At 61.4% G+C, this 24,200-nt stretch overlaps 2 protein-coding genes across 5 annotated transcripts; one reads left to right on the forward strand and one right to left on the reverse strand.

The window, feature by feature from the left end:
• Positions 1-592: 592 nt before the first annotated feature.
• Positions 593-4,606, forward strand: PPP1R14B (protein phosphatase 1 regulatory inhibitor subunit 14B). The gene is made up of 4 exons (XM_048859454.2): positions 593-1,651; positions 3,002-3,085; positions 3,743-3,775; positions 4,219-4,606. Exons 1-4 carry the CDS (start codon positions 1,433-1,435, stop codon positions 4,285-4,287), a joined length of 405 nt encoding a protein of 134 aa, XP_048715411.1. The 5' UTR covers positions 593-1,432; the 3' UTR covers positions 4,288-4,606.
• Positions 4,607-6,330: 1,724 nt separating this feature from the next.
• LOC125640626 (peptidyl-prolyl cis-trans isomerase FKBP2) lies at positions 6,331-22,362 on the reverse strand. 4 transcript variants are annotated; one of them, XM_048859422.2, is made up of 13 exons: positions 21,887-22,362; positions 20,659-20,701; positions 20,110-20,306; positions 19,561-19,634; positions 19,130-19,162; positions 18,812-18,982; positions 18,417-18,542; positions 12,891-13,088; positions 11,064-11,232; positions 10,678-10,790; positions 7,443-7,489; positions 6,862-6,897; positions 6,331-6,544 (listed from the first exon to the last, which is right to left on the reverse strand). In XM_048859422.2, the coding sequence occupies exons 1-13, from the start codon at positions 21,956-21,958 to the stop codon at positions 6,483-6,485; spliced, it is 1,341 nt and encodes a 446-aa protein (XP_048715379.1). In that variant the 5' UTR covers positions 21,959-22,362; the 3' UTR covers positions 6,331-6,482. The 4 variants fall into 4 exon arrangements, with proteins under 4 accessions (XP_048715379.1, XP_048715380.1, XP_048715381.1 ...); XM_048859423.2 differs by having other exon boundaries at positions 18,902-18,982; positions 21,887-22,358; XM_048859424.2 differs by lacking the exon at positions 18,812-18,982 and having other exon boundaries at positions 21,887-22,355.
• Between the last annotated feature and the right edge of the window lie 1,838 nt (positions 22,363-24,200).

Here is a 24,200-nt window from a genome sequence, read left to right on the forward strand (position 1 = left end):
CGGAGGGAAGAAACCACCAAGAATAAACCCTGTTGCCTGGACACACAGCATGTGCAGGGGAAGGGCAGAATCCGCCCCCCCCGCCGCCCCCCAGGTCTGTGACAGACAGGCAGAACCCCATGGGGAAGGAGCAGACAGCCCCTGGGTATGGGGGGGGAGGGAGTTTAGGGGCGGGATACCTCCGGGATGGACAGACGGGGGGGGGGCAGAGAGACAGGCCGATCGACCTTGGGTTAGAGGGAGGGGTAGGCCGAGCTCCCTGTCCCGTGGGGGAGGGTTGACGGAGGGACCGGGGCGGGCGGGGGGGGAATAGACCCTGAATGGGACAAAAAGTCGCTGGGTTGGGGCCGAGCAGGCTGACCTCACTCCACCCCCTGCAGGGGGGGGAATGACGGACAGACAGGCGGACACAAGAGGTGAGGGAACGACGGACTGACAGACAGACCCTGCAATGGGTGGCGGGGGCGCAGCCTGACCTCCCTTCCCATCTCGTGAGGAGGGTGTTGACGGACAGAAGGACGGGGGGAGGGGACGGACAGATAGACAGACACGCGGCCCCTTTAAGGGGGCGGGCAGGGGGCGGGGGAGGGAGGCGAGGAGCGAGCAATAGCAGCAGCAGTGGGACAAAGGGGCCGTCGGGGGGAGCGGATCGGAACCGAACCGGAGCCGGGAGGAACCGGTACTGCGGCTGGCGCGAGTGAGTCCCAGAGATCCCGGCCCTAGCACCCAGGACAGCGCTGGCCGGAGCCGGTACTAGGAACTGGGGCTGAGAAGACCCGGTAGCGGTAGCACCGGGCGGATCCTGTACCAGCAGGAGACGGGGCTTTTCCATATTCTGGTTCTGTTCCCGGCCCGGAAACACCAGGAAGAAGAGGGGATCCGGACCCAGTTCGGGCCAAGGCAGCAGCATGACCCGGTTCTGGTCGTACTAGGTTCTGGCAAGAAGCGAATTAGGGTCCGGGAGGAGGATCGGCCTCAGTTCGGTTTGCACGTGGTCCCAGAACAGGCAGGACGGATGCGTGTTTGGTCCTGATTCGGTGCAGACAAGAAGTGAATCTCGACCCAGCACCTAGTTCTAGGCTGAAGGCGGTTCTGGTTCCGGCCTGGGCCCGGTTCCGTGCCGTAGAAGGATCTGGCCCAGACTGCACGTGGTCCTGGTTCCTTGGAGGCAGAGCCCCGAGCCAGTAATAGCAGGATCCGGTTCTGGTTCCCGCGAGGGCAGGAGGCGGACCTGGTTCCTTCCATCGCGGTATCGGCAGCTGAAGGCGGCTTCGGTTCTGGACCCACGTGGGCCGGGGTCTGGGCTGAGGCAGCATCCGCAGGATCCACCTGAGAGCCGCTCCCGGGATCAGCAGCCGGAGGTTCTGAGCCCACGTGGGCCCGGTTCGGGGGGCAGCCCGTTCTGACCCGGTTCGGGTCCCCGGTCCGGCGGATGGCAGCGCCTTGCAGCCCGGAGAGCGGCCGGGCGGGGGCCACAAGCCCCCGCGTGTATTTCCAGAGCCCCCCGGGGGAGCCGGGCCAGGAGGAGGAGGAGGGGCCGGGCCGGCGCCAGGGGAAGGTCACGGTGAAATACGATCGCAAGGAGCTTCGCAAGCGGCTCAACCTGGAGGAGTGGATCCTGGAGCAGCTCACGCAGCTGTACGACTGCCAGGTACCCCGTCCCCCCGGGTCCTGGAACAGCCCCATCTCTGCCTGCCAGGGACCCCCGAGCCCCCAGCTTCCCTATCACCCCCACAGCCAAACTAGGGGAGTCCCCTCCCCCATTCGCCCGAGGACACCCCTTCCAGGCCCCAAAACCCAGATCTCGCCCGGTCACATGATTGTGACCCCCAGCTGGGAGCCGCCATCCCACTCCGACCTTCACCCTGCGCGCCAGGTCTCCCCCAGATTCGCTCTGTAGCCGGTGGATTTGGGGGTCGGGTTGGACAGCATTCGGGCGGGAGGGGTTCCGATCCGCTCCAACTTCCCCCAAGTTTCTCACGCTGCTTAGTTCCAAGGATTTCCTTTGCAGGCGGTAACCGCTTTAAAGTCTCAGGGGGGACAAACAGGCAGCCTGGCAACCCTGCCCCCGTTTCCAAAGTCAGTGGGGCTGGATGGAATCTAAACAGTTAATTCCTAAATTGCCGGGGGGGGGGAATTACCCCGCCCGTTTGCCTCTGTCCTCTTTGGTGAGGGGTCCAGGGCATTTGGGAAGCTTTGGGGGCGGGTTGCTGGAATTAATCAGTTTTTTATGTTGGTGGGGGAATCCCCCCACGGGGGGGCACAGGCTAGTGTATGTGGACGCTCCCCCCAAGAACAGGGGGTGGGGCAGCGGTGGGGGGGAGGGCGGCCTGACTCTTCCCTGGCTTCCAGCTGACTTGCTTCCTGTTTCCAAATCTCCGTGGGGATTTCGGTGACTCCCGCTTGCACACAGCGCTGGGGGGAGGGGCGCACGCAGGGATCCCTCCCAGGGGCTGAGATGCAGCCACCTCTGGGGGGAGGTGCCAGGGCTGTTTGTACAGGGCCCCATGCGCCATATGGAGCTTGTCTCTGAGATGGCTAATGGGGCTGTAAGTAGCTGGAGCTGCTTGAGGGGCTGAATCTATTGTTCAGACTGGTGTCTGCCGTGCCCCCCCCGCGGGGGAGAGCCCAACTTCTGAATATAATTAGCCAGGGAGCTGATTAGTCGGGGTTCTTTTGCGGGGGAGAGGAGGTCTGAGCCTGGCTTCTGGAGTGGCGGGTGACCTGATTAGGCCGTTTCTGTTGTGCTGCTAAAACTCTTCCAACTGCTAATCCCCCCCCCCCCCAAGGTTCCCAGTCTGGTTTTGTGTGGGTGGGGGGAAGCTGGGTGGTGGGGGGAAGCTGGGTGATGGGGGTAGGTGTGACTGCTCCCAGCATGCACTGCTCAGTCTCAGTCCAAGGTGGGGGCTGATCTGTTCTTTGCTGTGTCTGTGGGGAGGTAACTAGTTGGGGGGCTACCCCAGTGCACTAACCCCCCACATCATTTCCACCCCTTCCCCAGGAGGAGGAGATCCCAGAGCTGGAGATTGATGTAGATGAGCTGCTGGACATGGGCAGCGATGATGCCCGGGGAGCCAGGGTGAAGGTAGGGGGTGCAGCAGGGTCCCCCTGCCAGTGGGCACGCTGTCATTCCCGTGGGGCTCAGCTGGCAGTCCAGGGGGTTGGGGGGGGGGGGGAGTGCACGGTGGGGCTGGGACTAGTGAGGTGCCTAGGATGGTGGCAGGGGGTTGGTGGAGTGCCAGGCTAGAGGGGAAAGATTGGGGCAGCAAAGCACCACACTGTAGGGGATGGTAGCCAGCCTGGTGGGGGTAGAATCTGGGACAGCACTGACCTGGCTGCAGGGAGGGGCCTGTAGTAGCCACCCATGGGGTGAGGTTTCATGCCAGCTTGTTGAGATGAGGGGGGAGCTGGCCTAGGAGGGGAGGGATTGGGATACAGGGCTGGGGATCATGCAGCCTGAGGGGGCGGGGAACCCGAGGGACAGGGTGGTGGTGGGGTCTTGGAAGCCATGGGGCAGGAGCTGGCAGGGGAGGAAGCAGGGCTGGGAGTTACAAGGAAGGGGGATATAAGGTGAGGAGCTGGGGTAGGAGATCCTGGTGTGAATCATGGGGCAGGGATGCGGGGGGGGCAGGATAGCTGCACTGCAAGAACTGTTATGTTGGGGGTGGCAACTGGACCTAGAGGTGGATCCCCATGGGAGGCCCCCCCTCAGCCCTGACCCTCCTCTCTTTCCCTTCCTCAGGAGCTCCTGGTTGACTGTTACAAGCCCACAGAGGTGAGTGACAAGTCCCCCTCCATCTCACACAGGAGCCAGAAACACTGGGACCCGCCCCCTGGACAGTGGGAGGGGAGGTGGATGGCTCTGGGCCCGCCCCCCCGCAGTTGTTGTGATCAGTCTGGGGTGGGGGGGTGTCAGCAGCTGCTATTCCCTCTCCAGTTCCCCCCTGCACACCTGTCATTTTGGGGTGTGGGCTTCCTCTCCAGAGCTGGTTTCTGGGGCCCTCTGAAACCTACCGCTGGGTGGGGCTGTATCCTTAGAGGATCTTGGGCAGCTGGGGGAAGGAACCAGCCTGGGAGGGGGTGGGGGCTGTCTATGAAGGGGAGCAAGGTCAAGTGAGTTAGGGCAGGGCAGGTGGGAGTCCTCCAGCGCTCTATCAGAAAGGAAAAGGGCATTCCCCTCCTGCCCCCTGTAACCCTTCTCCTCTTCCTCCCCACCAGGCTTTTGTGGGGGACCTGCTCGACAAGATCCGAGGCATGCAGAAGCTCAGCACCCCCCAGAAGAAATGACCCCCCCACATCCTCAGACCCACCTCCTCCAGCTGAGGGGGTGGGGAAAGCAACCAATGGCACCAGGCTGGGGTGGGGGAATCCCCTCTAAAGTTTGGGGGTGTAGAGGGAGGGGCCCCCCCTCCTTAACCTCCCCAGCGCATTGATAATCACTAGCCAGCTGGACAGCTCCTTAGCAATACCCCCATGTGAGCCCCCTCTTTTTTGGTAGTGGGGGGCCCTAGGGGGGTTATGATTTGATATTTTTAAGGATTTTTTAATTATTACATGAATTTTCTGTTGTGTTTTTATATGAATTTAATAAAAGAGTTTGAGAGTTGGGGGGCTGCTGTTCTGCATGGGGGGGGCTGGAGTGGGGTAAGGTGAGTGGTTTGGGGGGTGCAGGACCAAGGGAGGAAACTGCTGCAGGCAGGTTGGGGGCCAGAGGGTGGGACCCACTGGTATAAGTGGGCACTGGTGCATGTGTGGGGGACACTCCCAAGTGTGGGGGGGCTGAAGGGCATTATGTGGGATGGGAATCAGCAGGGCTTCTGTCTTGGGATGACCACCCCCTTTCCCAAACATTGTTTGATGGGAGCAGGGGGACTGTGGGTGGATACCCCATCTGAAGAAGGGAATGGGGGGCAGGTCCAGACTGGGCCCCCATTTTCCCAGCAGGGGTGGTGGGATCCCTAGCAGGGTAACGCTGTTCCTGCCAGCAGGCCCAGCCAAGATGCTAATGGGGAGTGGGGATCATCAGTGCTAAGGGAAGCCCTCAGCATCTGCAAATCACCTGGGAAAGACAGGCAGAGGAAGGGCCAACTGAGCCCCACCCAGGGGCTTGGCCAAGTACTGGGGTGCCCAGCACCAGCCAATGGTACCACCTTGCACCCCCAGAGCAGCCCTTCTCCTTCCCCACGCACAGCCACTGCCAGCTCTACACTCCCCAGGCCCTCCCTCCCGTGGGAGGCAGCTGCTGTGGCAACCAGGTGACAAGGGGGGTCCCAGCACTGGCAACAGGCTGGCTGTGCTCGGGGGGGCTCCCTGGCCCTGTGACGTCCATGCCCCAGGAGGCCAGTTAGGCCCCATCCAGGCCAGCCTGAGTCCCTCCCCTCCCCCGCTCGTGGCAGGGCTGAGCTCAGCACGGAAAGAATGTCCCTGGCTCCTGGAACGAATCGGGCGGCAGCCGCACTTCGTGCTTCCGGCCTGAGGTCACCGGGCGCTGGGAGCCGGCAGGACAGGGCTGGGGCCAGCACCCCACTGTGGTGGGGACGAGTGTGCTGGCAGCCTCCACTCCACCACACCCCAGCCCAGCTCCCTGCCCTCCAGCAGCAACCCAGCTGGCTCCCCGATCCACCCTGCTGAGTAATGGAGGATGGGGCTGACCAGATGGGCCTGGCACTGCCCCTCCCTCCTCTCCTTGGGCAATCCACCCCAGGTCTGCCAGTACCCCTCGCTCCTGACCTGCAGCCCCTGCTATCCACCCCATGTCCCCCTCGCTCCCGACCCGCAGCCCCTGCTGTCCTGTCCCGGGGCCCTGGTGAGCACAGGGTGCAGCTGCTGTGTCACAGGGTGGAACTGGGAGCAGGCTGAGTCACTGCTGCTGGTTCCCACGTGTTGCCCACTCTGCCTTTGAAGCTGGCCTGCAGCAGGTCAAGGCCTGCCCCCAGCTCAGCTCCTCGGCTCTAAGCCAATGCCCTCTGGGAGCCACTGCCAGTGCCCTAGGCCTCCCTTCTGCCCTGCCCATGCTGTCCCAGGCACAGCCCCGCCCCAGAGTGAGCAGCCCCTCCCACCCCTGTCTGGGAGAGCGGGTCACAGGCGGAGGGGCTGCCAGCTCTTGCCAGGCACCTGGTGCCACCATGTGGCGAAGGCAGGCAGTGCTGCTCCATGGCAGGACGGTTCACAGCACCTGCCTGGAGGCAGGGGAGAACCCAGAAGCCTGGACTCCCTGCTCTGACAAGCCCCCGCTTCCCTCCGAGATTGCACCCAGGAGCCCCAGCTCTCCATTTCCTTTGCTCTGGGCTTGCACTGCCCCGCACCCACTCCCCTCACACACTGGGCAGCTCCAGTCTGTGCTTTTATTTTTGATCTTCCAGGATTTCTTTTGAACACCCCTCTGCTCCCCCGTGTGGCTGTGTGCACACACCATCCTTCCCCCCACCAAGCCCAGGCCCCCCAGACTTCTTCCCCACCCACCCACAGCCAACGCCGCCTGCCTACAGCTCCGGTCGCCGCTCAATCTTCAGCAGCTCCACCTCGAAGATCAGTGTTGCACCACCTGGAGGGGGGCAGGGCAAAGTCAGGGGGGCATATTGCAATCCTGCCCCACTCCTCCCCCACCCAGGCAGGAACCCCCCAGCCATTCTGCACACCGGGGACCCTATGTTGCTGTGGGGGAGGGGAGCAGGGGAGGACCTCACTGCCCGATGGCCAGATAGGGGCCCTGCTGCCTGGGGAGCAATAGGGGAGGGGCTGCCCTAGTGAGAGACTGGAGAGAAGCTGTGGAGATCTGAGGGGTTGGCAGTTCACACAGATGGCACCACTGCCCCAAGGGACAGGCAGGGACCAAGCACATGGGGGACACGGTGGCCTTACCTGGGATCTTGGGTGGAGCCCCTCGGTCCCCGTAGCCTTGGGAGGAAACAGAGAAAAATTAAAGCAAGAAACTGACACCCCCCCCCCCCAGCCCAATGCGGCGGGGTGTGGAGGGGATGGGACGGACACACAACTACTCCTGGGGGGTGGAGAGGTTTCGGGCAGGGGCTGAGCAATGGGAAAGAGGCCAGACTGGCACAAAGAGCACCCTCCCCTAAATGTCAGTGTCTGTTGGGCACCCAAAGCAGTGCCCCTCCTTCCCCCCCACCTGCTTTCCCACAGGGGACTGGCCTAGGAATGAACATCCTGATGCCTCTCAGTCCTGACCCACAGCCCCTTGCTATCCCAGCCCCAGGCTCCCACTTCTACTGATGCCCCTCAATTCCCACCCACAGCCCCCTCTGGTGGTGGTTCTGGGCAGGTGACTTTAGTAAGACGTGGAAACTGGAGAGAGACCCAACAGTTTGATCATTGGTCCCTGCCTGCTAGGACTGGATCAGAGCTGGTGTCCCTTAGAGGAGAAAGGCCTTGTACCCCGCTCCCCCTGCAGAGGGGGGTCAGTCCAATCCCTGGCTACCTACCCAGCTCAGAGGGAATCACCAGTTTCCTCTTCTCACCCTCGCACATCCTGAAAGGAGATAGCAGTGAGACTTGCTGAGTCAACAGCGCCAGACTTCTCCATCAGACCCCCCCTGCTCCCCTCCACAAAGCCCCTTTAAGGAAGCAAAGACAGGATCATATGCTTATTGTAGCCCAACTGCAGCAAACATCACCCCTGCAGCCTCCCTGTTACGCCACCACTCAGAGCCCTCTCCCGGGGCAAAAAGCTAAGGCTGGAAGGCAGGACTCCTGGGTTCTACCCCCAGCTCTGGGAGGGGAGTGGGGCCCTGTGGGCTAGCGTAAGGTGTGGGGGCCGTGGGAATGAAAGTCAGGACTCCTGGGGGAGGGGAATGAGTCTCGCGGGCTAGAGCAGGGGCCTGGGAGGCAGGACTCCTGAATTCCACTCTTGGTCCTGCCACTGACTCACTCTATGGATCTTGGGGAAGTCACCCCCACACCCTTCTCTGCCATCAGGAAAACTCCACTTCACAATGGCAAAGAGCTCAGGGCACCTCTGCCGCTGATCGTCTGTGCAGGTAAAATGAATCATGGGCAAGTTTATGGGAGAGTCAATATTGCCCAGATTCCTAATGTCTGAGGCCAAAATTGTCAATGGACTATCTACCTTCAACTGCACATGACAGCTAGAAATCCCCCACTGGCACAGACTGCTGGCTAACCCTAGTAACACAAATAGCAGGTATTTAACAGAATGAATGTATTGCACATGCTGAAATCTGGCAGAGTTCAACCACCTTCATTGTACCTCAATCAATAAGGGCCTCATGGGGATCTGAAGGTGAAGGGGCTCAAAGCCTGCTGCTGATCCAGGGAAGGTGTATGGTGTAATGGCTGCATTTGGACCTCTAAGCCCAGGAATTGGAGGGTGAGCATCAGTGGGATTGCCAGTCTCCAATTTCCCTTGCTCGGACTCATCTTTCCCAAGGGCTGCAGTGGATTCTCTATCATGGCAATTGTTAAATCAAGACGGGACGTTCTTCTAACAGCTCTGCTCTAGTTCGGCCAGAATGAGTCCAATGGCCTGGGGCAGGAGGTCAGGCCAGATGGTTACCGTGGGCTCTTCTGGCCTTGGGATGGATGAGTGCGCAGGAAAGACTCAGTTCTAGACCTATCTTCGGTACTGCTCTGGCCCCCATCCCCACTGGGTCTGGGCACCTCAATCTTTAGGACAGGTCTGAGGCTGGGCAGAGCTATTATCCTCACCTGCAGATGGAGAAACCTAGTGACCTGCCCATGCAGCGAATGGAACCAGGGCTTCCAGAGCCCTAGGCTAGGGCCCTGTTTGTCTTACAGTAGCACCTAGGAGCTAGCCCCATTCTGAGAACTAGCGATCTAAGCAGCTCTAACCACTATACCACCCTCCCCCAGTGGGGATCACTTTTGGGGCACTTGACCACCCCCTGGCAGGTTTGGAATCCCTACCAACCCTGTTGCTTGACCCAGGGTGGCTTACATGCATGAGAATCCATTTTCTGCTTGCTACACACTGTCAGTCAGCTCTTGGTTATAAGCTCATCCACCCCGTGAACCACTGCTGGCTCCAAAAGCAAACAGGGCAGCCCAAACCAAAACGACAACAGGCTTAAAAACCAAGATTGGTTGAGAAGCATAGGAGACAGTCATAGTGGGGAAGACAGTAGTGTCAGAAGAGCTGCTGCTCATTGGGCTATGTGGTGTATCCGCCCCCCATGGGGAAAAAATAAATCCAGGTATCCACCTGTAACCACTGCTAGGGATGGAACAGCGTGTGGTACTAGCTTGGCTATGGCCACTGACAGTTGAATAACGTAACTGGAGCACCATGGCATAATATTCAGCATGTCTAGAGGTTAGAACAGAAAGGGCTGTTCTAACCCAGGACTTCTGGATTCTATCCCCAGCTCTGGGAGGGGAGTGGGGTCTAGTGGGTTAGAGCAGCGGAGGCTGGAAGCCAGGACTCCTGTTTTGTCTACAGCTCTGCCGCTGACCCAGAGTAGGACTAGGCGGCATCCATTTTCAAAGAGAAGAAGCTGTTAATCTCTTTGCTGTGAAGTCACACAGAATGGACAGCCCCAGCGATCGATGGCTGGCTGGCAGCATCAGGAAGATCACTGCCAACAGGGCAGGTGGAGCGAAGTCTGAATTAAGGATCAGGAGGCATGTGGAGAGTGTGGGAATTGTGGTCATATCCGTATGAACCATAGTCGTGACTCAGTTTCCCCACCCATTTGGGATTGCCACCCCCTGGTGGGAAGGGGTTACTTTCCCCTCTAGTGCAGGGGAGAAGGGACAGCTGCTGGTCTCTCTAGCGGGGGGCTGATGCATCAAGAACTGTCCTTAGGCAGGGAGCCCTGGAGAAACACTGGGAGTCCTGCTGGCTGGCCACAACTACCAGCCAAGGGAGAAGGAGACCCAGACACAGCAGGGCGGCACCTGGGCACCAAGAGGCTGAGGTCACTGTGATCAGATTTCAGCTGCCAGCACTCAGTGTAGGGAGACAGAGGGACTCCAGGCTTTGGACCAGAGTGGCAGGTGATGCTGCCAGCATGGACTCATATTTCAGCTTTGTTTTCCATTCTAAGATGGCCCCTTTAACGATGGAGGCCAATTGACTAATAAACACCTGCCTGTTTTGGAAAGGCTGTGCCGGGTCGCTGCAAATCCCTGTTGGTTGCATCACGCCCTAAAGGGATGAAGTGTCTACCAGGCACTAGCTGGGCAGCCACAGGGAAAGAGGTGGTGCTGGAGCCCAAGGGCCCCGTCTCAGAGCAGCGGGTTTCACCCTTTGTCAAAGGGGGTGGTTCTAGGCTGTAGCACAGTGCAGTGGATGCTCCAAGATTGTACAAAGGCTGGGGCATGGATCGCTCTGCACAACCATGCCAAGGCTCAGAACAGGAGCCGTTTGCCCCTCCCGCTGGTCGAGTAGGAGCTGGGTGGGGAGGGCAGGGCTGCAGCCGGTCCTGACTGTGCAGTGCCTGGGACAGCAGAGGGTCCTCAGGGGCTACTGTAATAAACGTGATTAACACCAGAGAAGGGGGAGGTCAAGTGACATATGGAGAGAGGCTAAAGGGGACTGTGCCACATGCCCCACCACGACCTGGACGCCTGGGTCCCTCACTCTGTGATTCCAGCCACAGCTTGAGCTGAGGCCAGGCTCAATGTGGGGGGACTGTTCTCTGAACACCCCCTCCCCCAACTTGCAGGGCAGGACTTTACCCAAGCAGGCCTTGGTCCCAGCCTTTGATGACTTGGCCCGTCCCCAGCGAGAAGATGAAGGGCTGGTCACGTGGGATGCTGCTGTCAAACTCGGTCCCGTCTTCTAGCTTGCCCTGTGGGAAAGGAGGGGGTGAGATGGAGGGGCCTGCCCCCAGCTAGACACTCCCTTCTTGCAACACACAAACATTGCCCCAGGAGCTACTGGCAAATACTTGTGCCCTTCCTTTCCCCTGCACTAATGGCGCACCAGTGACATCGGCTGGCTAGGTCTCTCCTTGGCCCCAGAACCTTGGGCTAGCTGGTGCCTCCCGTGCCTGCTGGCATACAGACCCCCTGGCCCTAGCTGGTTGGCACTGCCCCCTTCCCTACCATGGGGTAGCACTCACGGTGTAATGCATGTGCAGCACATCTCCCTTGCGGGATTTGATGGGGCAGTTCTCCACCCGCTTCTTGACACCAATCTGCAGTTTTCTCTTGCCCTCAGTGCTCAACGCTGGCTGGCAAAGCGCCGACAGGCAGAGTGTGAGTAGCGCTGTGGCCTGGCTCAACTGCATCCTGGAAGGACATGCAACAAGAACCCAGATAGTGGGGGTAAACCAAGAGACTTGCCCTCAATCCCAACCAGTGTCCCCCCCCCACTGAGCTGGATTGGAGCCAGCCCCCCTAAAGAGGAAAGTCCCCATATCCTATTCCCTCCCCCTGAGCCATCCAGTACCCTTGCCCTGGGACCAATTCAGAGCCAGCATCCCCTAGAAAGGAAGGTGCTATCATCCCATGCCCTGGGCCTGAACCAATCCTCTGCACACCCCATGCCCCCTCCCCCCCAACTCAAACACACAGTGACATGCTGTAAATATTTTAAGCCCTCCACTGGTCCTTCATACTGCTACCCACCCCTCCAGATCCTACCCTAGGCATGCAGCGGTGCGTTGTCCATCCGTCCGGATCCCCCCCCGTCCCGGCCTGGGAGCCTCTGGATGCCCCACTTACCTGTCCTCCAGCTGAAGGAGCCTCTCCTCCTCTCCCTTCCCTAGTAGCACCACTGCCCTCTGGTGTGCCAGCCAGAGAATCTTGTGGACGATGGGGTCTCCCTAAGTCCACCAAGTCTCCCCACCTGCATCCCCTAGTCTAGCTCTCCTCAATGTGATTTCCCCATCTGTATCCCCCTTCCCACTCCCCAGTGTGCCTCAGTGGGGTCTCCCTACCTGTGCCCCCCATTCCCACCCACCCAATGCGCCTCAGTGGGGTCTCCCTACCTGTGCCCCCCATTCCCACCCCCCAGTGATATCTGCTCCCCTAACAGTGTGCGTTTGCAGTTCCCCCCAATATCAGGCCCCATGCGATGCACATTGCCTTTGCCCACTTAGGGTGCCTCATGCCTCCCCTCTCCCTGCCCAACTCTTCTGTCCCCCGCTTTCTGGAGGGTCCACATCTGTGCCTCCCCTTGGTCCTCCTCGCCTTTTGTGGCCTCCCAGGCCCAGACCCACATCTCCCCAGCTCCTGCAGGGTCCCTCACCTTGTGCACCCAGATGTCCCCAGGCCCCCCTGCAGGAGCTGGCTTCTCCCTGGGGATCCACACTTGGTCAGGATCTGTGGGGCTCTCCCCTCTTCCACCACGGGTTCCCCTCGATGCCCACCTGTCCTGGGCACCCCAGGGAGGCACCTCAGTCACTGGGGAACCCTTGATATGCCTGCGGGGCACCCAAACCTCAACAGGGCCCTGCTCCCCTGCCCGGGCCCCCTGCCTCCACTCCCTATGGATCCAGATCGCCTCTCCCTGGCCACCCCCCACTGGGACCCTCTGCGGCCCTTTCCTCAGGGATAGATCCCGCTTGGGCCCCACTTGCCTCACAGACTCCTGGCTTCCCCCAGCCCCCCTCAATCCGCCGTGACCCTGGGAGTCCCCCCTCCCTGCACCCCCAGACACCTGGGACCCCCCAGCCCCCAGTTCAGCCCCCCTCAATCCGCCGTGACCCTGGGAGTCCCCCCTCCCTGCACCCCCAGACTCCTGGGACCCCCCAGCCCCCAGCCCAGCCCCCCTCAATCCGCCGTGACCCTGGGAGTCCCCCCTCCCTGCACCCCCATGACCTGGGCCTTCCCTCTCCGGGCCCCTCGCCCCTCTCGCTGGACCCCCGCTTTCTTGGGGCTCCACGTCCCCTGCTGGGGCCCCCCGCCCCTGGGCTCCCTCGGGACCCCCCATCCCCCGCTCTCACCTCCTCGCCAGACCCTGCTCCAAACCCCTCTGCGCAGCCGCCGACAGCTCCCACTTCCTGATTGGCCGGGGCCGGAAGCCGCTATCTTCCTCATCACGTGAACAGCGCGGCTCCGTGTCACGTGACCAGGGGCAACCGCACTTCCGATCTGGCTGCTGGCGGCGCAAAATGGCGTCCATGGGGGGCGGGTCCTTTCTGCTGTGGGCGGGGTTCACCCCTTAGGGACACGCTCTGTGACCTCAGATAACCTTATATGGTCCTTTGACCCTCTGTGACCCCTGACCCCATGTGACCCCCCCAGTGCCCACCTCTGACCTCAGGACCCCGATGGCTCCAGGCGACCCCTGCCCTCCCAGCCCTAGAGCTCCCCCACCACCCTTGTTCCCCTGCCTTGGCCCAGCCCTTCCCCTGCTCTGCACCCCCATCTCTAGTGACCCCTGGCATCCATCAGTATCTCCCAGGATCTGCCCCAGCTCCTGCGACCCCCAAGGCCCCCTTCCTGACCCCCTCACCCCACACACTTGGGGCTCCCCCTATCAGTCTGTCCCAGGGCCAGAGGAGAGATGGCACCTTCCCCACATGGCCATGCCCATTATCCCCACTAGGGGGTGCCAGTGCCCCATGACAGCGCTGGAGGGAGCGGGCTTGGTGGGAGGGGAGGGTTCCCCCCCTTTATCTTTTCCTTTCCCTTTGCTTTTCCAGTGCCAAGTGCTCACCCGGCTTGCTAGTTGTACAGGTGTGACGGGGCTGGATCTGATGCTTCTCCTGCCTCAGGGAGGCTGTTGGCACCATTCACTCAGTGCCCAGGGCGGCAGTTGGGGGTGGCTGACTGGGGTGGTAAGAGGATGGCAAGGGGTTTATGGGGGGAGTCCTATTATTGCCCTGAGAGGTCCCTGATGCAAAGGGGTTAACATCACCATCCAGCTCTGTCCCTGGCATCGTTGGGGCCTGCAGGGCTGTGTGCTCCCTCCTGGAATCCCAGGGGGCATTTTGCCAGAAGATGGGGTGATTAGATGAGATCTGAGGTATCCTGCTATGGCTATGTGCCAGTTGCAAACTAGGGTGGTGGTAATTATAGCTGACGTAAGCCAAACACAACCCTCCCCTGGCCCTGGGTATTGCTGGAGAGCATTATGTCTGGGCTGCACCACCCCCAACCTGAATTCAGATCCTGGCATCCAGATCATGATACCCCTGTCCTGGCTTTGGGGCATCCAAGCCATGACACCATCCTGCCTTTGGACCCTGGCATCTGGGTCATGACACCTCTGTCCTGGCTTTGGACACTGCTGCTTTGGCTGGCGACCTCTTCCATTTGCCAAGGGCTGTTGCCCCAGCCCCCTTTGTTTCTGATCCCAAGGCTCTTGAGCCCTGTCCCCCTCACTCATGGATCTTGCCTCAGGAGGCAAGTGATGTGTAGGTTGGGGAGCCCAGGGTTGGGTTAGCAGGGGGCTGTGAGTCAGGATCAAGGGGCACGAGCAGAGCTGGGTGGCAGGGCAGGGCTGGGTTAGCAAGGGGCTGTGGGTCAGGATTGAGAAACACTGGCACAGCTGGGGTGGAGGGTAGCCCTCTATTTCTGTGCCCTGGCAGCTGCATGGCACCCCTGCTTGCCCAGCATGGAGTACAATCTGCAGCAGTGCCAATGCCTAGGCCCTGGCTCATTTCCCCACTGGCCTTGGCCAGGGGCTGGGGGGTTGTGTCTCAGGGGCGTCAGAGGGAGCTGCCTGGGGAGCCAGCCAAGCCCCCCACAGGACTCTCCAAATATTGACTTTCCTGAGGGCTCTGACTGGGACCAAAGTGCGGCCAGAATGGAAATCAGTTGGGCAGAAGCCGTGGGGGGAAGCCCAGTGCCCTGGCAGTCTTCAACCCCTTCCAGAGCCCTGGATAGAACCCAGGAGTCCTGAGTCCCCAACCACTAGACTCTGCTCCCCTCCCAGAGCCAGGATAAAACTCAGGAGTCCTGGCTCCCAGTCCACCCCCAATGGGGCACGGTGCCATCTCTCTCTGCCCCCTTGCTCATGGGATGCTGGGAGGGATGGGGGATGTTTATGTCTCAGGTTGCACTTAGTGCCTCTGGGGTCAAAGTCGCCCCTCCACCCCTCCCCCTGCCATTTCCTGGAGCTTCTGGGTGGGGACAAAGTCTGGAGGCAGCGGGTGCAGGACAAACAAGTGGGTGCAGGACAAACAAGCAGTCCTGCCTCCCCAGCTCCCTGCCTCACACCTTCCCATCCTGCCTTGGGACCCTGGCATCCAGGCTGCCCTGCCCCCAGACTGGCTTGGAACCCCCGTCTGGCTTGAAGCCCATGTCAGGGCAACAGCACCCCTCTGGCCTGGCATGAGCCCCTGGCATCCAGGACCCTGCCCCCTGCCTGGCTTGGGACCCTGGCATCCAGGCTGCACTGTTTCTGGAGTCAGACCCCACCTGTTGAGGATTCCTGACCCCTTGCCCCTGGACCCCAGGTCCTCATGGCACCCGCGCTATGGCCCTGCCTGTTCCCCCGCTCCCCGATCCCAAGCAGCTTACGTGCACCAGAGCAGGAGGCCACAGCCATGGACTGATAAGAGATTGGCAGCGAGCGCTCAGCTATGGGCCCTCTGCCAGGCTGCGTGGCTCCTTATCAGCCCGAGGCCATGCCCCCACCACCCCCAGGCTCCCTGAGGCCATGGCATGTGCGGGAGGGCAGAGGCTTGCCCTCAGATCCCCCTCCTGACCAGCCACTGGATCCCGGGAGTTTATCCAGCTGGAATCAACACATCAGAGCCAGAGAGTGGGGTCCAGTGGTTAGAGCAGGGGAACTTGGAGTCAGAACTCCTGAACTCTAGCCCTAGCTCCATCCATGTGAGACTTTGGGCCATCCTTCCCCCAGCTGGGTGCCTCATTTTCCCCTGCTGGGTGGCGAGGGCACCCTGCCTCCTCTGTGCAAATATGCAGGAAGCAGGTTTAGACCCACATTTTGCTGAAATAGGAGCCATTTCAGCACCTGAAGAAGCCCAGGGCAGATGAGGCAGGCTGGGCGAGTGGCACATATAGTGGGAGAACAGGCCAAGGTGGCACAGGCAGAGCTGTGAACCTGGTGTCCTGGCTCTCAGCCCCTCCTGCTCTAACCCACTAGACTCCACTCCCCTCCGAGAGCTGGGGATAGAGCCCAGGAGCTCTAACCCTCGCACTCTTCCCCCTTGTAGATGCATGATGTGCCCTGATCCCTGCCCCTCCCCCTGGTACCTAGGAAGTCTGCTCTTGGGCACAAGATATGAGGGGGTGGGGGCAGTGGAGCTGGGCTATCCCTGAGCTGCCCCCAATCCCTGTGTTACATGTGGCTCACACAGGCAGGTGCTGGCTCTGCCAGGATCCACCCCCTCCCTTTTTCCCAGAGCTGCTGCCTGGTCATGAAGTGCAGCACGTCTCTGTGGGCAATGCCAGCACCGGCCCATTCACTGGTGCTGGGCACTAGAGTGACAGCTCTGCATGCTCCCAAGGGAGGGGGACAGGCCCCAGAGCCAGGAAGGAAATCCCCCACATATTCCCTCCATCCAGTTCTCTGATGGGTCTCAATGCTGACCTACAGCCTCCTGCTATCCCAGCCCTGGGCTCCCCACGGCTCTGCCCCTGCCCCTCAGCCCCTTGCTAGCCCAGCTCTGGGCTCCCCACCCCCACAGCTCTGCCCAGGCCCCTCAATCCTGACCCACAGCCCCTTGTTGCCCAGCCCACCTGTTTTTCCAGTATCCCCACACAGAACATCAACTGCATCTCATGCTTTTCCAGCACCTTGTGTTTCCAAAGGATTCCATAATATGGCACTTGTACAGACAGGAATCCCCTGCCCAGTACAAAGATGAAGCCACCTCTGGGGTGGGGTGCAGGGGCTGTGAATAGAGGGATCCCTCACCTTGTGCTGAGATGCAGCCACCTCTAGACTGGGGCGCCGCGGCGGGGCTCTTTATATAGGGATCCCTTGCCTGGCGCTGAGATGCAGCCGCCTCTAGGATGGAGCAGTAATTTTTCCACACACACCAAGCATGAAGGAGCCCTCAGCCCTGGGGTGAAGAGCTCGTGGGTGTAAAGGCTGCCACACTTTTGTGGAGCATAAACAAAGGCACCAGCTCAAAGGTGAAAGGCCAATAATCCCCAAGGATTCCCTCTCCACCCCTGCTCCCCTACACAACAGAGGACCCGCTCCAGCGAGGCACTCCCCAGCCGGTGCAGTATATAGGGCACCCCACAGAACAGCAGCCCCGTCCAATCCGGCAAGTCCTGAGAGTGGGGCATGCTCCCTCAACCTCCTATAGGTGTTTGTGGGGGTCGTGCGCTCACAGCTCTGTGGGCCGGCGTGTCTTATCCATTTAATAGCTTTGGAGCCGGATACCAATGTGCGGGCAGTTACAGCAGCAGGACGTGCCCTGGGAGGGTCCTCGAGCTGGTGCCCAGCCTCCCTTGGCTCTGGCAGGGAAACGGGGTTTGATCTGGGGGGATGGAGAGGAAGGTGAGGGCAAGCATTAAATTAAAGGGGCTTGGGGATGAGCAGGGCAGTGAGGGGTGTGTGTGGAACTTTAAATAACGATGAGGGAATGAGAGTCTGGCCAGCAGAGCTGGGGCGGCCTTGGTGGGCATTGAAGGAATCTGGGGGCCCGAATCCTGGAGGGATCACAGGATCTGGTCCCCAATCCTGGAGGGGCCCTGAAATCCATCTGCCCTAGTCCTGGAGGGGCCCAGGATCCGGCTGCCCCAGTCCAGGAGAGGCCGTGCAAGATGCAGCCCCTCCTGACAGGTCCTGTCCAGGCAGTGGATAATGGGGTCTGACCCCCGACATGGTCTCAGGAGTCCTCTCATCAGGTCCATTGCTGGGCAGCCTTGCTTGTCTTCCTTGTGCTCCTCTCCAGCAGGGGGCGCTCAGGGCCAGAGTCTTGTCCTGGTTCCAATGCAGAGCTGGGCTTGTGGGGGGAGAGGCTGGTCCCAGGTCACCCCCCTCCCCCGTCAGATCATCTGCGCAGCTTCTCACACCTCAGGGGAGAACAGAGTGGCTCAGGGCACTTGGAGGGGCCACGCAGGTTCAGGGACACCAACCCCAGGACCCCCAACTCCCCCAGCCAGAAGCACCTCCCTTGTCTCAAAGCCTGATGGGGGAGGAGTTGGGGGCTCTATCCTGCAGCACTAATTGGGGAGGGTCTGTTTGGCCTGTGAGGGGAGTTCAGGGGGTATCTCCAGCCCACAGGGGAGATGGGGTCTGTCTGTATGAGGGGGGGGTCATGGCTGCCTCTGGCCCATGGGGAGATGTAGGTGGGAATCTGTCTGGTCTGTGAAGGAGTTTGGGTAGGTCTCTGGTCCAGGGGGAGGTTGGGGGATCTGTCTGGTCCATGAAGGAGTTTGGGGTGTCTCTGTTTGAGGCAGAGGTTGGAGGGTCTGCCTGGTCCGTGAAGGGTTCAGGTAGATCTCTGGTCCACTGGGAGGTCAGTGGGTCCGTCTGGTCCATGAGGGAGTTTGGCGTGTCTCTAGCCTGGAGGGAGGTGGGGGGAGCCAGGGGGTCTCACCTGCACGAGTGCTCATTGAGCTCCAAGCCCCGGGCCTGGCAGTGCTGGGACCTGCGCCGGCAGCGGCACTGGCATGTCTGGGGATCCTGGCGCCTCCGTTTGTCTGGGCAGGGTGGGCAGAAGGGCCTGGGGGGGGAGGAAAGAGTGTATAGGGAACCCCTATAGAACAGCACCCCCTCTCACCCCAATTCAAGAGGGTCTCCACATAGGGGAGGGGGGAGCCCCTTTGCCCCAACCCTCATGGTTCTGGAGGGGGCTTTGATGCTGCTGGGCTGGGTAGTCCACTCCTCCTTTGATCCCCCATGAGGTACAGGAGTGGGGGGCATGCGGCTCCCCCAGTTAGAAGTGAACCCCCATAAGGTGTGGGGAGCATTGACCTGATCCCCCCTGCTCACCCCAGTTCAATGCCCCCAATGCAAGCAGAGTTAGTAAGGAAGTGGAGGACATGCAGGGACTGGAGGGTGCATGAGGGTCCCTGGACATACAGGTAGGGGGAGTCTCGTTCAGGGGGTCTCTTCCTTTTGTGTTTGCGTCCAATGCTGTTTTTCCCCTCGGGCTGCTCAGGCCTGTGGAGAGAATCAGACTGAGCTCCCCTCTCAGCCAGCAGGGGGCGCTGTAGGAAATGGGGTGGGAGCGCTGGCTGTGGGAGAAGCTCCGGTCTGCTCCTGCCCTGGCCTTTCCCAGCAGCAGGGTGAGGCGCTGGGGGTCCTTACCTTTCTGGATTTACTTTTCTATTTGTCTTTGGTCTGCAAAAGAAAAAAGGGGACGCCAGGTTAACAGAGAAATGAGGTCTGCTGAGAACTGCCCCCGCCCCCGAATGGGGATCAACCCATGGGGGGCAGTGCGATGCCCTAGGAGGAGGGAGGGGTGCCCCCTGAAATGGGGGGGTGGCACAGTGCCAAGGGGGAAAGACCACAGCAGTCACCCTAGGAACCGGAGAGCTCACGGCCCCTCCATGTGCCTCTGTGGGGCCACCTGCCTGAGGTGTGGGGGGGTCACTGGCTGCAGTGGGGTGTTCAAGCTTTGGCTAAGCTTGGGACCAGTGGGGTCACAACTTGGGGAAGACTGAGTCTTGTGGGTGCAGAGATGCTTTGGGACCCCCCTCAATGCCCCCCATACTCTCAACAATGAACACCCCCCTCACCTGCACTCGCAGGCACTGTGCTCCTCGAAGGCCAGCTGGCCCAGGTGGCTGTGCAGGTAACGGGTTTTCATCACCTGGGGGGCAAAGAAAGGATGAGTGAGGGGGGCACCAAGTGCCAAGGGATTGGGGATCAGCACACCTTATGTAGGGTGATGCCAAGGCCCAACTCCCCAGCATACACCTCCCCTCAGCTCCCCCCTGCCCTCTGGCATTCCCCTACTCCTGATACCTGCTCTTCCCAGCCCCTGGCATTCCCCTATCCCCGATACCTGCTCTTTCCATCCCCTGGCATTCCCCACCCTCAGTGCCTGGCTACCCCCTGCCCTCTGGCATTCCCCTCCTCCTGGTGTCTGGCTCCTAGGCCACCCCATGGCATTCACCTACCCCTGACGTCCAGCTCCCTCCCACCCCAGCTTTCTCCTCCCCCCAGTGCCTGGCCACTCCTGGCATTCCCCTCCCCCAGCTGTCTGCCCACTCCTGGCATTCCCCTATTGCCAGTGCCTGGGTCTTCACCCACCTTCCTCTCTCCCCTGCCCTCCCTCCCATTACCTCCATCACCACCACATGCATGCGGGTAGGCACGCACTGCAGCCCCTCATCGGCGCAGCACCCGGCGCAGCGACGCAGGGGCACGCAGGAGGGTGCCAGCAGGTGCTCCACCTCGGCCGGGTGCTCCTCGCTCACGGGCACCAGCATCTCCTTCGGCTGGCAGAAACTGCGGTTATAAACCTCCATCCACTGCATCACTGCGGGGGTCAGAGGGGGCCAGTGCCAGGACTCAGCATGCCCTCACAATGGCAACTGACATGGCCAAGGCATTCCCCCCCCCCGCCTCCCGCAGTGTGCCCATTGACATCCTGCACACACAGACACAGCAGGCTCTTGCCAGGTACCGGAATGCAGCCACCTCTGGGGTGGGGTGTGAGGGCTGATTATATAGGGATCCTTCACCCAGTACTGAGATGTAGCCACCTCTGGGGTGAGGTGCTGTACCCCCAACAACCCCCAAATGTGCCCCCTCAGCACTGCTATCCTCGAACACGTCTCCCTGCCTTGTGGCAGCAGCCCCCCAATCCGCACCTAACCCCAGTCTCTTACCTTCCCCCAGCGGGTGGGTCCCCTTCGTCTGGGGCTGTGGTGCCTGGAAAGGAGGAGATGTAGGCAATCAGGCTCAGAGTCCTAGGAAATGTGGGGAGGGGGGAAGGCTGGCTCCCCAGGCTCGCTTGAGCCCCATTCCCCCTTCATCTAGCTCTGGGGGAGCTCCCACCCCACTCCCCCCTTCTCCCCACTCCATTACACACCAGCCTCAGAGACCCCCCTCCCCTCTTATAACTGTCACCCCCCCATACCCAGAGAAGCTCCACTAACCTGCAGGCAGTCAGACTAGGTACACCCCCAAGAGACCCTACAATAACAAATCAGCAGCTGGGGGAGAAGTTGAGAGGGACAGTTCCCCCTGGTGTGTGTGGGATTAGGGGCAGTGGAACAATCTTTGGCTGGATGAGCCTGAGGAACTGTCCCGCCCTGGGCAGGGCAGAAAGGGGACCCACCCCCACAGCTCACTCACAAGGAGTCATTGGCCGAGCAGGAATAGAACCTAGGCGTCCTGGCTTTTAGCCCCGCACCCCCAATCCACTAGATCCCGCTGCCCTCCCAGAGCTGGGAATAGAACCCAGGAGTCCTGGCGCCCAGCCCCTCCCCCCGTGCTCAGGGGCGGGGAGGGGCACGGTGGGGCAGGGGTGAGTGGAATCTTGGCAGCTCCAGAGGTCAGGGCAGCAGGAGCCAGGCAGAGGGGGTGGATCCCTGCAGGAACCGGAGGGGCTGGGCCGCTAGGGAGACCCTGGAGAGGGGGAATCCCAGGCGGGCGAGGGGCGCTTGTCTGTCCTGGTTCGCCCTGTCTTGGGCGCTACCCCGGACACTGCAGCTCAGCCCCAGCGCTACAAGTCCCCAGCCTGCGCGCTGGCTCCCGCCCGGGGCCCCCAGCAAGGCCAGACGGTGCGCTCCCCCCACCCCTCTCCCAGTACGAGGCGCTAACCCAGCGAGACCCCCTGTGCCTCCCCCTGCCGGGATACGGCATCCCCACAGTGCGTCCTCCACTGGTACGGGAGAAAGGGCCAGGTCCCTTCCCCAGTGCCCGGCTCCCTGAGCCCCCCGTGCCCGGCTCCCCCAGTGTCAGCTCCCCCAGTTTCCCGCTCTCCCAGGCCCCAGTGCTCGACTCACCCAGTGCCCGGCTCCCCCCAGTGCCCTCCTGCCCCGAGCCCCCAGGTACCCCGCTCCCCCCAGCCCTCCCCGCCCCCCAGTGCCCCGCTCCCCCCAACCCCCCTACCTTAGCTGCGCAGCCGATCAGCTGCAGGGCTGTAGCCAGCAGGAGGTGCAGGGTCTCCCGCGGGGCTCTCATGGTGCCAAGCCGGAGTGTGGCGGTCCCCTAGCGCTGGTGCCCAGGGCGCCTGGCCGGCAGCTGCCCCCTACCTCCGGCAGCGCCCGCAGTCCGGGGCACTCGCATGGTAGCTCCGAGCGCTGGGCTGGCGGGATGCGGGACACGGACCCCTCGGCCCTGGGAGTCCCCCGAAGGCAGCGCAGGAGCCCCGCTCCGCAGTCCGTGGGGGGGTAAATCCAAGGACCGGGCCCCGCCCGCGCGGATCAGGCCGGGCACTGACCGGCCCCAGGGGGCCCCGCTGCCGGGGGCGGCTACAGGTGCATCGGAGCCCGCGGGGCCAGCGCGCCTGCAGGAGCGAGCGGCTCCGAGTGAGCCAGGCGGCCGCGGTCGGCCAGGGAGAGGGAGCGGGGCTGGCTCCAGGGAGTGACTGATAGCCCGGCCCAGCCCGGCCCCGAGGGAGGCGGCAGGCAGCGGGAGGAGGGAGCGCGGGGGGATCGGGGGGCAGCAGGGCGGAGCAGGAGAGGGGTGATGGGCAGCGAGAAGGGGAAGGGAGGCAGGAGGGAGCTGGCAGGGGGAATGGATGGTACTTGGCCTCCCACCCGGGGTGGAGGATGCTGGGAACAGCCCTTGTGGTGATAGTGGGGAAAGGGTGGAGGGGTAGATGGGTGTGTGGGGAGGGATGGGTGGAGGGGTATGGGGATGGAAAAGGAAAGGAAGGGTGGGTGGGTGAGAATGGATGAGTAGGGACGGATGGATGGATGGAGAGGTGGGGATGGTTGGAAGAATAGAGGGGTGGGTGAGGACAGATGAGGGGATGGTTGGAAGGATGCAGGGGTGGGTGAGGATGGGTGGGTGGGGATGGTTGGAAGGATGGAGGGGTGAGGGAGGGGGAGGGATAGCTCAGTGGTTTGAGCATTGGCCTGCTAAACCCAGGGTTGTGAGTTCAATCCTTGAGGGGGCCATTTAGGGATCTGGGGCAAAAATTGGGGACTGGTCCTGCTTTGAGCAGGGGGGTTAGACTAGATGATCTCCTGAGGTCCCTTCTAACCCTGATATTCTATGATTCTATGATGGATGGGTGATTGGAGGGGTGGATGAGGACGGATGACTGGGGATGGTTCGAAGGATGGAGGGGTAGCTGGGGAAGGATTGAGCAGTTGCTGAGCTGTGGCCCACGTGCCCATGTCCAGCACTGTGCAGGGGCAGCTCAGGGTGCTGGGCTGGCGGAGGCTGCTGAGCCCAACTGGGGAAGTGCCCCCTGCAGGGGTGCAGGAGCAGCTGAGCTGCTGGCCATGGGGAGCTTGCAGGGGGAGTCACCCATCTAGATTGGACCCATTCCATCTCTGGCCAGTGGAGCAGGAGTTGAACTGGGTAGCCAGCTGCCCCCTACGCCAGCCATTAGGAGAAGCCAGCACATGCTGCTGGGACCTGCTGTAGCATGAGGTGCACTGGCGGGGAAATTCAGGAATCTGACCTGGGGTCCCGGGGCAGGGGAGACTAATAGGGCAGAGTGAGGGGGCAGGGATGGGTTAGATGGGTTTCCACGACCCACCCCTACAGGGTGGAATTGCTGGGATGGGAGATGGGAGAGGGGTCATGGAAAATGCCATCAATGCCTCTTCCTCCTCGGGCTCTGGTCCTCAGCACCACCAGAGCTAAACTCCTCAGCTACACAACTGCAGGGGAAGCAGATTTGATGCCAACTCCATCCTGGGCAGGGGGGCAGAGCAGAGTGCCTGGGGTGGGCTGCAGCGTGCTGATGGGGAGGATACACAGCTCACAGTGTTGCCTGGCATGAGATGGGCTTGGGAGCACTTCCTTACTGGGCACTTGTACCCAGAAGGGTTAATTCCCTGCTAATTCCTAGATCCTGGCTGGGCACTGCTGTGGGGAAGTTCACAGCGCCAAGGGGCTCTCCCTCCCAGCAGGGAGCTCCATGCAGCAGCCTACCTCCCAGCAGGCACAGTGCGGGCTGTGGCGGGTAAAGCTGTGACGCGGGCGGGGGATTAGCGGAGAGTGCTGGACGGAAACTATGTGTGAAATGCCAGAATTACTCCTTCACGCACAGGCCACAAAGCCGCACTCCCCATCTGGCGCCTGCCCAGCATGGTGTGTGTGTGTGTTTCCCGAATCCTCCCCCCACTCGTCCCTTTGCATGCACCCCACACAAGGACCTGGGGTGCGTGAGTATCATGCTCAGATAGTCACAAAGGGGCATCGGAAGTAGCAGAGAGAAAAAGGGGAATGGATGAGATAGGGATGT

This window comes from Caretta caretta, chromosome 7 (assembly GCF_965140235.1).
Source record: "Caretta caretta isolate rCarCar2 chromosome 7, rCarCar1.hap1, whole genome shotgun sequence".
Lineage (NCBI taxonomy): Eukaryota > Metazoa > Chordata > Testudines > Cheloniidae > Caretta > Caretta caretta.

Coding starts and splice junctions, on each gene's coding strand:
- PPP1R14B (XM_048859454.2), top strand. CDS start 1,433: ATGGCAGCGCCTTGCAGCCCGGAGAGCGGCCGGGCGGGGGCCACAAGC. Junction 1,652..3,001: donor CGCAGCTGTACGACTGCCAG/GTACCCCGTCCC, acceptor CCCCTTCCCCAG/GAGGAGGAGATCCCAGAGCT. Junction 3,086..3,742: donor CCCGGGGAGCCAGGGTGAAG/GTAGGGGGTGCA, acceptor TCCCTTCCTCAG/GAGCTCCTGGTTGACTGTTA.
- LOC125640626 (XM_048859422.2), bottom strand. CDS start 21,958: ATGAGAGCCCCGCGGGAGACCCTGCACCTCCTGCTGGCTACAGCCCTG. Junction 19,635..20,109: donor TGCATGTGGTGGTGATGGAG/GTAATGGGAGGG, acceptor TTTGCCCCCCAG/GTGATGAAAACCCGTTACCT. Junction 18,983..19,129: donor AGAAAAGTAAATCCAGAAAG/GTAAGGACCCCC, acceptor TTCTCTCCACAG/GCCTGAGCAGCCCGAGGGGA.